Source organism: Nelusetta ayraudi, unplaced genomic scaffold, assembly GCF_046127955.1.
Source record: "Nelusetta ayraudi isolate G7.1 ecotype Tasmania unplaced genomic scaffold, CSIRO-AGI_Nayr_v1 ptg000151l, whole genome shotgun sequence".
Lineage (NCBI taxonomy): Eukaryota > Metazoa > Chordata > Actinopteri > Tetraodontiformes > Monacanthidae > Nelusetta > Nelusetta ayraudi.
In genome coordinates, this window is record NW_027466201.1 from 3,353,819 (window position 1) to 3,368,139 (window position 14,321).

At 49.2% G+C, this 14,321-nt stretch overlaps 1 protein-coding gene across 4 annotated transcripts in view; it reads left to right on the top strand.

Moving 5' to 3' along the window:
- Nucleotides 1–13,746, top strand: part of LOC142879991 (forkhead box protein N3-like) — a 31,309-nt gene extending 17,563 nt beyond the window's left edge. For 2 of the 4 annotated variants that reach the window (XM_076013592.1, XM_076013589.1), the window contains exon 2: nt 13,039–13,746. In XM_076013592.1, the coding sequence (XP_075869707.1) occupies nt 13,057–13,731 (675 nt within the window). In that variant the 5' untranslated portion in view covers nt 13,039–13,056 and the 3' untranslated portion in view covers nt 13,732–13,746. The remainder of the gene's footprint in view (nt 1–13,038) is intronic. The other 2 variants (XM_076013591.1, XM_076013590.1) reach the window with 1 other exon arrangement.
- Nucleotides 13,747–14,321: the final 575 nt, after the last annotated feature.

Consider the following 14,321-nt stretch of genomic DNA (forward strand, 5'->3'; position numbering starts at 1 on the left):
GAGGGGAGGAGTGAAGGATGCGAGCGAGAGAGCGCCTGTGTCATCGGCAGCAGAAGCGGCGCGAGTCCCGTCAGCGGGCGGGACTGTGTGGGCTCCTGACAAACTGCTGCCTCACTCCGCCGTCCTTGTCGTCTCCACTTTATTCGGCTCCCGATGCAAAAAATGAAATGAAACAAAAAAAAAAGCCACAAACAACAAAAAAAAAAAAATCCACCCTGCCCTCTGTCTCACTGTTCTACACCTGACAAAAGGAGATTATTCATTTCCTCTGCCAGAGGTGAGATAATAAACTCATCTATTTCCGAGAGGCTTTCAGAAGGCGGGCGGCGAGGGCAGCAGCCCCTCCCACCACAGGGGCCCCTCCCACCGCAGCGGCCCCTCCCACCGCTGCAGCCGGAGCTCGTCGACGTATTGATTCCGATGCGACGCATGGGGGCCGAAATTTTTATTTATTTTTCTCGCATGGTCTCAAAGAGCAAATACAGTGGCAACAAAAAGCCCTGTCTGAGTTTTTGGATCCAGATTGTCTGTTCCAGCGGTTGTTGCCATGACTTTTCTTCCCATTTTGTTTGTTTGTTTTTATGTTTTTTTACCCCCCCCCCGCCTTCCTTTGTTGTCGTTCTTGTCGGGACAAACTGTCGGGCCAGTGGCTGAGAGCCTGAGCTGCTGTTTGTTCAAGATAAGTGGAGAAGCCAGAGGCGGCAACGGGGAGACAGTCAGACACACAGACGGGGCCCCTGCTTCCATTTTTCTCCACATTTTTTTTTTTTTGGTACTTCTCCCGCTGCAGGACATCCAGCTGAAAAACCACTCACCACCTCAAAGCAGCATCCACCCCAGCGCGGGGGATCCCGACAGATCCCCCACTTTAAACAGGCTCACCAGGTCCCGTTCTCCTCGCCCTTCACTGACCCGCCCCTCCCCTGCCCGCCCCTTTCCTCTCACCCCCTCCATCAACTCCCCCCCAACCCGCTATCAAAGCCGCTCGCTAGCCGCTTTGATATGGTATAGCGTTTCTGGCAAGTCTTCCTTCCCCTCTTTCTCTTCATCGCTCTCCTCCTCCTCCTTTCCCCCCCCCACAATATTGTAAAAGAAGTGAGCGCCGAGCGCCAGCAGGGACCCGCTCGCTGTCAGAGAGGAAAAAGACAGCGAAGGCCTCGGAGGCGGGCGGAGGGAGGAGAGTGGGAGAGACGCGGCGGCAACGTGACAGAGCGGGCCTCTTATCTTTTAATCATTATTACCCCTCTTTTTTTGGCACGGCGCAGCATTTGATCAGCGCCGCGCGCGCAGCATTAGCATCAGGTTTTTTGGAGCCTTCAGAGCCCCCTTTGAAATGTTTTGAGGTTCGCCTTTTGAGATTTTTTGGGGAGAGTTGCTGGAGTGAAAGATATGACAAAAAACATTTTTTTCTTTTTTTTTTGTACCCCTCATGCGCACGCATGCACTCACACGCACACTTTTTTTTTCTCCTACCCATTCCAGATGCCTCAAGTGCAACTGGTCCCCATCCACAGCCATTGAGCCGATAAGCTAATTTAAGCTTCGCAGCACTTTTCTGTGATAGGCATGCACGCTTTAATTGGAAGTCATAAATAGCGCCATAAAACGATAATTTCACCTGATAAGAATGTCTCGAAAGCGGTGATTAATGTGGTTATTCCCCGTCTCCCTCCAGTCCCCCAGTTTGGTGACGTGATTAGCTTAGCTTAGCCCTAGACTTGTCAGAGGATTTGAAGGCTTGGATATTTTTTTTTTTTGTCGCACGAAATGAGAATGAAGCCTTCCTCGGCTAGTCCAAAAGACGAGTGATAGTGAAAGAGGAAAGATGAAAGGAAGAATTAAAGCTAACATAGGCAAATTTGTTTGTTGTTTGTTTTCTGTCTATAAAATTATAAGCAGCCCGGAACACACCAACCAAACATTGGCGTCATTTCCTTTGGCTACCTTTGTCATTTTAACCAATGATCAGTGTTGCTGGCTGCATGTCTGACATATCTGGGGCCATTGAAAGTAGATCAAAACAAAAACGGTTTATTCAGTCCCGCTCTGCTTCATTTTGATTTTGTTTTTTGGGGGGAGGAAAATTGCAACCATATCCTGAACATAAACCACTTTTTGTTTTCAGAACACATTCAGACAGGAGTAAATCTCAAACGATTTTTCCAAGTTTACATGAGCAGAAAACCAACGCTGTAAGTGTTCATGCCAGGCTGGTAGTCTGCGGTGACGTGGCATACCATGGGAGCAGAGCGGAACATTGAAACAATGAGTACGAACAAGCAAGGCATCTATCTATCTCAGAGCAGGTCATTCTGCCAACTTCCTCTCTCATCACTGAAAGCATATTATAGACCGGTTGGCAAAATCTTGCACTAAACGTGCTCCTAGCTAGCGAGCCAGTGCAAACAGCGAACAGGCATGCGCGTGCCCGCAGTGTGTTGTAAACCGTTTCCATGGCGCTCCTGAGGCATGGGCAATTTTTTTTTATTTTTTTTTATGTATTTCTCCTTAAAGCCTGACCCAAGCTCGGTCTGAAACACCACCACTCCAGCGCCGTACCAAAAGACCTCGGGGCTGCACACAAATGCACAAGTCACCTTCAAGTGTCTACATCCTCTCCATCCGTTTGCTTTTGTGTGTGCGTCTGTTTCTGTGTGTGTGTGTGTGTGCGATTGCGCTGCCGTCATGAGAGGCGACTGCTGATGCGTCCCATGAAGCCTTTTCGGTGTTTGCCAGACAGATGTCTGTTTGCTTTGTCTGTTGCTTCAGAGGACGGGCAGTGGGAAGGTGGTTTGGGGAAGGGGGAGTGGGGGGTCTAACGTGTTGTTTTGAATTATTCACTGGCTAGTATTTGATTTTTATTCGCCTCTACACATGTCGGAGCTTCCGCCTTAGTTCCTGCGTTTGCCATCGCTTGGAGGCAGTGTGGGCCGTCATTTTTCAATTTAAAAGTTGTGGGGCCCAGTTCCTCTGAAAACACATCCTGCTATCTGCTTAGGTGCCAGTAAACAAAAGGGCAAAGAGTCGGGTGGATGGGGGAGGGGGAGGCGCAGGTGTTTAATTCTTCTGCAGAACAGGATATGAACATTCACTTATTATGTTCCAGCTCAAAAGAGAGGAAAAGGACACCTTTTGCTTATTTATTTATTTTACTGGCCAAATGGCTTTGCTGATAGTGGCGCCGCACCAATTTTCAAAAGATGCCAATTAAAAATATTGCAGTGGCTGAAATATACCCAATTTTGTCCAAACTGTGAGCGAAGTTTTTGATTTAGGGCGCCATGAAACAGATGCCCCGGCTGCCAATCTGCTCACTTTAGAGGTTGGAGCCGAGCCAAGTGTCCACGTTCTTGCTTCTCTGAGGGGAGAAACCCACTGACTTTTTCTCCTGCCACCAGTGAAATATCGCCCGACATTCATCCAATTTGCCCCGCAGGATGATAAGGCGGTAGCGCAAAAAGTGGGGCGGGGAGCTTCAACATTCATCAGCTTTTACAAACTTTTTGTTATCCCCAGTTCGCGGCAATATTTGCCAAATCACAACACAAACGGTTTCCCAGCTGTGCTGCGGCGACTGTCGAGTCTCTGGAAAACGTACGTTAATTTTTTTTTTTTTCAAAGGAGAACCGCTGTTGTGCTGCCGTGGTCGCCGTCGCCGCAGCTGACAACTTCTTGGCCTCCGCATTTCCAGGCTTCCCTCTGAGGTCGAGGTTGCTTTCAAATTCGCTGCGATTTGCCAAAAACGGTGATCAGGCACGGCGGCGAACGGCGGGAGCAATTCCTTGCTGGCTTTTTAGCGCCGCTGGGATTCAGTGTGAATAAGCGATTAAAACTCCAATGAGTAAGAGTGACACATCGTGAGAAGTCCCAGCGCTGCCTCGCTCTGTGGCGGAAGTCCCCCCACGCCGCTTTACCAATCGAAACGCTTGATCAGAACCGACTCATGAATTCCAATAACTACCGCTCCCTCCCTCTTGCTTTATAAATTACCCAAACACCATTAAAATGAATGACGAGGATTCAACACGATAAATAATATGACAGTATTTTTTTTTTTCCCCGGGACACAATTTTAATGTGGTAAATTTTTCAGAAAAAGGAAATCTGAGTCAACAGAAGGCAGCTCTCGGGTGGGGGCGGTGGGCGGGGGTGGGGGTTGACTCGGGCGAAGTGTCACTCACGTCTCGCTCTTGTGTTTGCAAACGTCTGAATTCATGCATGTACATGTATGTTGCATGCGCCGCCCGTGTCAGTTGCCGGGCAGCCGAGAGCAGAATGAACCGCAAGGTCGGCAGTGGCCCCCCCCTCCAACCGCCTCACCCAAGGGCACCCTGACCTATGACCTCCCCCCTGTAAGTCTCTGCTGCTGCTTCTGCTGTGGACGGCATGAGAAGGGGACTCGGACAGACCTTATAGGATGTGATTGGTCCTGCCGTGTCGCCTTTAAAGCCCTCTGGGGCTCTTCTATTTGTCGTCGGGCGCATGGGGTGGGGAGCTGATGGTGGAGGTGTGGGGGGGTTACAGGAAGTAGGGCGGTGATTTCATGGGCTGGAAATGGAGAACATCACAGGGCTCCCTGACTGCCGCAGTTGACTTCCATGGGGCAGAAGTCATTATTTTCCATTCTTGGAAAGAGTTCTCATTTCCTCCCCTTCTCCTCTGTTGGTCTTCCTCTCCCTTTCCTTCCTTCCTTCCATCCGGCTGTCCGCCGTATGTGTAGGGGGGGGGATAAAGGTCGTGCTTTTGTCATCAAAACTCCAGATTAGTTTTGCCTCGGTGCATCTGACTCGCTGCTTTATCACCGTGGCCAGGGGAGCCACGAGGTTGGGTTCACCCCTCCGCAAAGTAATAACTTCTACCAGCTACTATTCCATTCTTCGCCACTATCTGCGACACTACTATTACTACCGCTGCCACAGTCAGGCGTAGCGGGGGATTATTTGATGGGGGATGCCTTTTTTCCCTGTGCGTGTCATTAAGATTGGCAGGACGATTTAATGTGCGACGCGATCATGCGTATAACTTTGCATCGGGTGCCCGAGATACCCAAAGCTATCTTGGTCTCTGACATCCCTGATTGGTCAGAGCATATTGCACTGAATCGTACCGACTCTTTTGGTCTAGCGCTGGGTGACACGTTCAAGCTTGAGCATGAGTTCCTTTTGCACGCCACGTGTTGTGCTGCCCTCTTCAGGTCTGGAGGAGTCACACATTCGTAAAGCTCTGCCTTTCAGACTGCCTGACTGACGCAGCACTGAAGTACTCATTCCATTTAAAGGCAAATGGATAATCGGGCCTGGGTATTTTTGGTAAAATTGATGTCGAGACTCACAAGGCGGGTGATACAAACGCCGTGCAGAAACCTGCATGTGCTCACAAATTTGAGTTTTATCGAGGAGGTGCTAAATGCTGCCGTAAGGTCCACTATGAATTTTTATTCTTTTATTCATAGGTATAAATTGTCAGCATCAATTTTTTTTTTAACCATTTAGATCATTTTTTTTATTAAAGTACATGGCGTATCCAGAGCTAATAAAAGCGGCATTTCCTCACTTGTAGGTTGTGTAGCTGGATGATGACTTCAGGGTTTTTTCCGTGGAGAGGGTCAGCGCCACTGAATTGTACTTTGAACGGTGCCGACGAATCAGACCGAAAACACGAAATGAAAAGAGCCACGAACGGTTGAAGATCTGCAGAGCGTTACGTAAAGGTGCTGTGCAGTTTCAAGACCAGTATATGCAGAGAATGAATGCGCCGGCAGATGATTATGCCATCAATTAGAGCGCATGAATTAGCCTCCGCGCGCTCCGCTCTCAAAAGGAGGGAGGTGGGGGGGGGGGGGGGGGGGTTGTACTAACCTTCTCCCCTCCGGGTAAACACTGACGGCCCCATGCCTCCAATTACAAAGACTTCCGAGTGCTGCGGGGTGGTCAGAGGTCAGCGGGGTCACATTAAGGCCAGTAAAGCTTTAAAAAACGAACACATTCTCACTGCGTTTCATCTCAGCTCTCAAAAAGCAAGAGCGAGGACTTCACCTGTGGTGAATACAGAGGTCTGACCGTGGCGCGCGGTCATTCCTGGAATTAAATGCGGTATTTCGAACCTGCGCCATTGTTTTTTTTTTTTTCGGCTGGCGGTGAAAGTGTATTGATGAAATTGATTTTAAAAAATGGTTTGCCTTTAATGGCGCTGACGTGTCATCCGGGATGCTGTTGAGAAAATATCCTCTCATATTCCAACCTGACTCCCAGCAGCTCCACTTACTGCAGTCTATGGAAATGCCTCTCTGTGAGCCTCATTGGTACTGAGTGCGCTTCCAGTGCACTAGTGTTGCAACTGTATAATCTCAGTGATACGTTAAACAGCTGCTCCCTGTTTATACCACATTGTCCTAACTGTAATGTGATGTTTCTGTCCACCGGTTCAGGTTTCTGCAGTAGTACTACATTTGATGAAATGTGTTTCTCTGCTTTCCTCACGCTCACATCTACTGTGTATACGTGTGTTCAGTGGGAGGCAAAAAGAAAGACTTTTTTTTTTTTTTTTTTTTTTTTGCTGCAGCTAGTGTCTGACCTTGACCTTGTGTAGGTTTTTTTCACCTGCTATAAAAGGTCAGAATATTGAGCTCTGCTACTCACTCAGTGAATCACTGAGATTTCAAGTCGTAATTTTGGGTGATCCAGAGCAGTAAGCTCCTGAAAAAAATGCTGAATATTGTCCAGTGTTTTCTAACAACAGCTTGTGTCTCTATCTTTTTTTTTTTTTTTTAACAAACTGAGTGGGAATAGTCCACATTTTACTTTCAGATATTGTATGGAAGACACCCAGACCGGCTCTTTGTGAGACACTGATATCCCTCCAGGGTCAGTGACCACACCCTCAGCCATGTATTGGCTCCACCCTTTAACTGCCTTGTTTGTGTCCCCTTCCAAAACACGTGGAAGATGTGTCAGTTACAGCGACAGGCTGTAAACAAAAGGCTAAATGTGATAATTTTCTGGGGATCTGTAGAGTCATGGGTCAGAAAATCAATTCGTATGGGTGGGTCCACAGGGGACTCAGTGAAAAATAAGCATCTTAAACTACTTGAAATGTGAAATGTGGAACCCACAGTTGTTGTGGGCTCTGAATTTCTGCTGGTTGATTCTTATTTTTTCTCTCGTTAACAGTCAGTCCTCATTTGAAGCAAAGGAATAAATGAATGATCTGACTGAAGGGCATTGGAGTGCAAAACAGCTGACTTAGTAATTTCCTTCCACTGTTACCTGTCAGAGCTTGAGGCAACCCGGCAGCATAATTATAGAAACCATCTACACTAAGTGTACCCTCCAACTGTAAACACTGGTGTGTTTAAAGCCATGTATTCATGCAAATAGAGCCAGCGTGGTAAGAGACACAAACAGGGAGAGGTAGGGGGGCGCGCTGTGGCTATCTGAAGATCTATGACCGCGCACCATCTTAATTTTGGGGAGATGATCTCCTCTTCTAAGAGGGATTATACAGCGCATGTCATTAAAACTTGAATAAATAAATGCACCAAAAAGTTTCTGACTTGACATGAAACAGCTCTGAGAGTGCTTGGTTTTGACTCAATTAGGGCGATGCTAATTGGACACACTTTGCATCTCGGAGGTCTGACCTATTTTGAAAATATTACAAAGACGGCAAAAAAAAAAAATGGTGGATGAGGATGAACTGGTGCTGGGGAAAAGGGGGTCTGCGTTTCGGGGATGGTTGTTGGGAATTTGGAAAAGAAAAAAATTGGAAGCACCTGCAGGGACAAGTAGAGCAGGTACAACACATTTGTTGTACGAAAACACACACACACACACACACACACACACACACACACACACACAAACAAACAAACAAAACCCAAAGATAACTTTGAAATTTAATCCCCTTGGACGTCAAAACAGATGTCGATAAATGTAGCGTCAGATCGTGGATCATAACTCTACACAAAGAATTGTCATGTGATATTTTGGCGAGATGGACCACAGCTTGATGGAGCATGTGCTTATACAGTCCGATGCGCACACGCACGTACACACACACACAAGTGTAGGAAAAAAATAAAGCACTTATACACACACACACACACACACACACACACACACTGCGCTCAGCCAAATTTGGACAAGCCAAACAGAGATGAACACAAATCAAAACAAAGCATGCAAACACCAGAGTGATCCAGAGAATGAAGAAGACAGAGAGAGAAAAGCACAGTCCCATCTGTCAAACAAATGTTGAGGATGCGTCGAACTTGCATACTCGCGCTCGTGCACAGACACAGACACAGACACACACACACACACACACACACATGCAGCAGCAGGCGACATCATTTAGCCTGAACTTGAGCGATATCTGCCTTTGTCCTTTAGCAGTGGCTCCTGAGGGGCCGCGGTAGAGAAGTTGCATGAAAGTTTGTTTAGAGCTGAGCGAGTGTGTTAAGCTTTATGAGAGCCCATGGGAGACATGGTGGCACTCACACACGCACACACACACACACACACACACACACACACACTCACTCATATATAAACACACACACATACATACACACACGAGCGAAGGCACGAGGCTCGGGCGGCAGCTTGCGCTGGCCCCAACCGACAGCGAGGAGTTTGTCGTCATGGCAACAGTAAAATGAGATGACTTTACTGTCAGCCGTAATGTTTCATGGCCCCCTCGCCGCTATGGCAACATAACAAGAAGGGTGGAAGCGGGAGAGATGGAGGGAAGGAGGTGGTGGTGGTGGTGGGGGGGGTAGAGCATCAGAGACGTCTGCGCCTGCCGGTGGACGGCGAGCGGCGGCGGTGGTGGTGGTGGTGGTGGTGCCCTTCCTCCTTCCTCCTTCCTTCCCCGAGACAAAGGCGCCGTGACGAGCCTGTCAAACGCGCGCATAAATACGAGCGCGCGCGCGGACCCTGACCACCCCCCCCCCACACACACACACACACACACACACACACACACACACACACCTTGCCCGTCTCTTTGATTTGCGCGCCGGACTATTTTCAGCCGCGGCGGCGGCGGCGGCGGCGGCGGCTCGAGCATCGACGTGGGCCAATTTGAATTAATTACGCTCAATGTCAATATCAGGCGCAACAATATTCCTCAGACAGGCTACAGCTTGTTGAATGAGAGGCGCGAGCGAGCGCGCACGCACGCTCTGTCAGGGAAGTAGTGGGTGAAGTTGAAGAGAAGGGGGGTGGAGGGGGGGGGGGGGGCGAAAAACTGGGATGATGAGGAGGGGAAGGAGGAGAAGAAGAAGTGAGGAGAGGAGATCAAAGGCGAGCATCTCCGGCAAGTGGTTTTTTTTTTTTTTTTTTTTCCTCTCGCCTTTTCTCTCTCTCTCTTTCTTTTTTCTCGCTCCCTCCCTCCCATCATTCCTCCTCCTTCGTCGCCACCAACCGCAGCCGATGCTGCCGCCGCGGGGGAGCGAGCGCGGGCTGGACGGCCGTACAGTAGCAACAGCTATAGCAGCTAAACATCACGTGTCTATATTTAGCTCGGTCCTTGCAAAGCCCTCGGGGCTTGAAAATCATCTGCAGGGAAATGACAACAGCGGCGTCTTAGCCGTCGATACTGTTGCTCGTAGTTATCCAACGAGTTTTTTTCTTCTTCTTCTTCTTCTTCTTCTTAGAATGGGACGTCTGTCCTTTTTTTTGGAGGCGGGGCTTTTTGAGGACTTATATTTGCGTTGAATGATTTGCACATACTTGACGTAGGTCTTTTTTTTTTTTTTAATGAAGATTCACGAATTCAAAGTTTTTGCATGTTAGTGAGTCACATTGTCGTCTCTGTCACACTTTCTGACTGTGAAGTATAACAGAGCCCCGGTTATTAATAGTGCCTTTTGTTTTAGTTTTTTTGTTGTTGTTGTTGTTGAAACAGACGCAGCAGCTTCGCCAGCTCTGCCGCTGCCTTTCCCCCTTTTTATTATCATTATTTTTTATCGTTTCCATGAGCAGATTAGGCCACGAGCTGGCATGTTACGTTGCCCCCTTCAGGCCTGGAAGATCAATCACGCATCGCCTGTGTCGGCATTACTTTGGGTGTTTTAGTTGAAGGGCTGCGCCTTCCTGGCTGTCAGAGGGATTGGAATCGTCTCGGTGCCGATGCGATGAGACACCTTTTCTGTGGGGCCCACGGGGAGAGGTTTGTGTCGGACTCCAGAGTTGCTGCGCGACCGCAAGAAAAGTCATGTCATGTCAAACCACATGTTGCACACCAAAGTATTTCCCCGGTGTGAGGACAGACGAATCACATGCTGATCAGTCGATTTCGTCGGTATTTTGATTTTTGGTGGGGGTTTTTTCAGTTGCCGTTGGACGATGTTTGCACTCACAAGGCTGATTAAACAAACAAGCAAAAAAAGTCAGCACAAACTCTATTAGTGTTTGTTCAAGGAGATGCGCACTTCCCCTTTTGAACCTGCCGCGGTTTTCATGAATTGTAATTTTATTTTTTGTTGCAGAAGAGAGTTTGACTCTCATTTATTTAAGAAGAAACAACATGTCGTGTTTTCAAACATTCCCCCCTCCCGGTCAGCCCGGCAGTGAAAACAGCAACACTCACCGTCCACTCTCTAAATATTGGCTCCGGCCACCAAAGGCCAATAGCGGCCGCCCTCTCGTTCCAATAAGTGCTCGAGGAAACGCGGAGGGGGAGGGAGGAAGGAAGAGGAGGAACGTCAGAGAGAGAGAGAGAGAGAGAGAGAGAGAGAGAGAGAGAGAGAGAGAGAGAGAGAGAGAGAGAGAGAGAGAGAGAGAGAGAGAGAGAGAGGGGTGGTGGGCGGGAGAGTGGTTGTTTCCCTCTGTTGCCATGGCGACACATCAGCCCCGGCCCCGCGACGAGGCGACAGTTGCGGTGGCCGGGGGCCCGCTGGGTGACAGCTGCCAGTCAATCACGCAGAGTGAGGGGACAGATCGGCCGACGGCGATCACCTTGGATTAGAGAGCTGCCATCGCCGCCGCCACAGCGCACAGGGGCCGGCGAGAACATATCAGGACTTAATCCCCATGTACTAATGGCGCTGTGTGTGTGTTTGTGTGTGTGTGTGAGTGTGTGAGTGTGTGTGTGTGTTTGTGTGTGTGTGTGTGTGTGTGTGTGTGTGTGTGTGTGTGTGTGTGTGTAGATACATATGCAGCTCGCTACGCATGCGATGTGCGTGATGTTGTACAAATTCGGATCTGCACATTTACTTGTGTGTGTGTGTGTGTGTGTGTGCATGCCTGTGTGCAGATACTTATGCGGCTTGCCGCACATGGGATGTGCGTGATGTTGTACAAATTTGAATCTGCACATTGACGTGCGTGTATTTCTGTGCCCGTGCGTGCGTGCGTGCGTGCGTGCGTGTGTGTGTGTGTGCAGACTCAGAAAAGCAGAAGATTACATTCAGACCGTAACCACTGCCGTGGTTCCCGCCCCCTTACACACACACGCACCCGGGCTCGCACACACCCACACACACCCACACACACACACACACACACACACACACACACACACACACATGCAGCTGCCTGTGCCAGAGTACAATCAAAGGGCCGGGTCCCGCTCAGTCGCGAGCCTTGTGATTGTGCTGTGATACCGGCGCCCGCTCCTCTTTAATTACAACACTCTTAACAAGCGCGGCGCTGCTCTTACGTCTGGACGATAACGTGCCGATTAGACTCGGGCTGGGGGTGTTTAAATTCACACTAGCATTTGTTCTTGTTTGTCTCTTGCGTGTGTGTGTGTGTGTGTGTGTGTGTGTGTGTCCCACTCCAATTTTAATATTACTCCTCCAGAGAGGAGGTTCTTCCGTCCCACCGACCCGTCCCACGCCCCCCCGGCAGCCGTGTTAAATCACCGGGACGATATCTGCCGCCGCCGGACTCCCTCTAACTGTCGGCTACGTTATGACAGCGGCGCTGTGTAACAGCAGTACTTTGGCTGGTACTGCTCGTAATTAGAGCCGGAGCCGTACAAGGCGGCGGTGGAAGAGGGGCGAGTTGGAGGGGGGAGGGGGGGGGGAAGATTTCCTCATCCAGTGAAGCACTAAATTTGCCCCAGAGAAGAATGATGATGTATACTTATCCCGTCTGATCTGAACACGGTCTAATTGGGATTGTGGTCACGAGCTTGTTTTGTGTCTCGTCCTTTTAAAGGTCGTGCATTACACCCGTTTTCACGTCCTTTTTTTTTCTTTTTCTTTTTTTCTCCAGCCCCAGTGGAACAGCCACAACATTAACTCATCCGAAAACATAAAACAAAGCAACTCTGTGGCGCAGGGCTGGGCCAACTTTTTGACTGTTGGGGCCACAATGTGTTTTAAAATGTGACAGAGGAGCAGATGGATGGAGTGCTTTGGTGACCAACCTCATAGGAGGAGAATATATCATCATGGGATGCGTAGAAAAACGTGTGCTTTAATGTCAATTGAAAATAGACAAAAGTGTTACAACAAAATGTGTCTTTGGAGCCCCACGGTATTTAGCTCTTTATTGAAATGACTCTTAAAACACTGAGAAAATGATATACGGCTTTTTTATAACTTACTTAGTATTAATATATTTTCTTCGGGCCGGATTGAAAAGCTTAACGAGCCGCATATGGCCCCCGGGCCATAGTTTGCGCACGCCTGCTCTCGAGCTACAGAAAACTGCGCCCTCTGTTTGTTGAAACTGACCTGACGCTTTGTTGCAACTTTCACGTGTTTTTGAAAGGGGGCGAAAAACAAGGCGGCTGTATCAGAGGGACATTAACGCCCGTTGTGACATCACAGTGGGATGGCTTTCAGTTTTAGATGGCTTTGCGTTTTGGAACTGACTTTCTGAGAAGTGTGGCAGGCCGCTCTTTGCGAAGAGTTCATCATCCGGCCACAGCCTCATATTTTTCTAAAAGAAACCCCGGTGAAAAATAAAATTTGCACGATACGGAACCTTTAAAGACTCGTGAGAGAACTTAAAAGCTGACTTCCTCTTTTTTCCTCTCTCCCCCTTTTCTTCCCCTTTTCTCCACGCAATGGTGCACGACCAGCAGTGAGCCCTGGGCTGGATGGGACCCACCATGCCCCCCAGTAAGAAGGCTCAAAGCCCCAGTAGTGGAGCCAGCGCCTCGCAGGGCATGAGCCCGCCGTACCGGCAGGGCGACGCGGCCACGGCGGCCTCGGAGGCGGAGGCGGCCGACCTCTCGCTCTCCCTCTCCGCCTCCTTCTCCAAGGCCGAGGACGAGGAGCTCACCAGCCTCTCGTGGCTCCACGAGAGCACCGACCTCCTCAACAGCTTCAGCCACTCGGGCCTGCGCAGCGTCTCCCCGCTGCAGGACCCCGACGGCCAGCACGCCCGCTCGCCCTCGTCCTCGTCGCCCTCGCCCGACGACCCCCTGCTGGGCGACGGCCACTCGGCGTACGACCTGGCGGCGGGCGCCAACCGCAAGCCGCCGTACTCCTTCAGCTGCCTGATCTTCATGGCCATCGAGGACGCGCCCAACAAGCGGCTCCCCGTCAAGGATATCTACGGCTGGATCCTGGAGCACTTCCCCTACTTTGCCAGCGCCCCCACTGGCTGGAAGAACTCGGTGCGCCACAATCTGTCGCTCAACAAGTGCTTCAAGAAGGTGGACAAAGATCGGAGTCAGGTAAGGATCAAACAAACTGAAAAAACAACCTCGCTTTTTCAGTTGATTTGTTTGTGGATTATGTTTTCCGGGCGATCTTCCTGTATGTTTTAACGCTTGGATTCAACATGATGAAAGCAGTTACGGTAAAAGTTGTGCTCTGGATGTTAGAATACTCACACCAACACGAATGACATGATTGCAAAGCTGAAGTGTATCAATTTGTGGAGAGTTTAGAAAAAAAAAAACAATTTCCTTTACAAATTTCCTTCACTTATTTTGCCTAAAACTGATGTAACAGTATAAAAATCTCCACAGCATTGTACATTTTTGAAAAGTGCAGTGATATGATCCGCAATTTCAATTGACTTTTTTTGCTCAGAAAATATATGGTTCAAAGTCCACAACAACATCAAGGGCCTTTTAAATCGCAACTTTAATTAACTTTCACGTTTCACATCTTTGCCCTCGGCCCGACACACCAATGCCCTTCAAAAAAAAAAAAAAAAAAATCCATCCTCAAATCAGAGACATAATTTCCCATGATGCCGCACCACGGCGGCGTAAGCCGGGCGCGGGGTTGTTTCCCCTGCTTTCCATCAATCATAGCTTCTGCATTCTGAAATGATGAAATAACGCCGCCGCCGCCGCCCGGCTGGTAAGCGTGCAACCCATTATTCGCTCCATCATTGGCGGGTTATAAG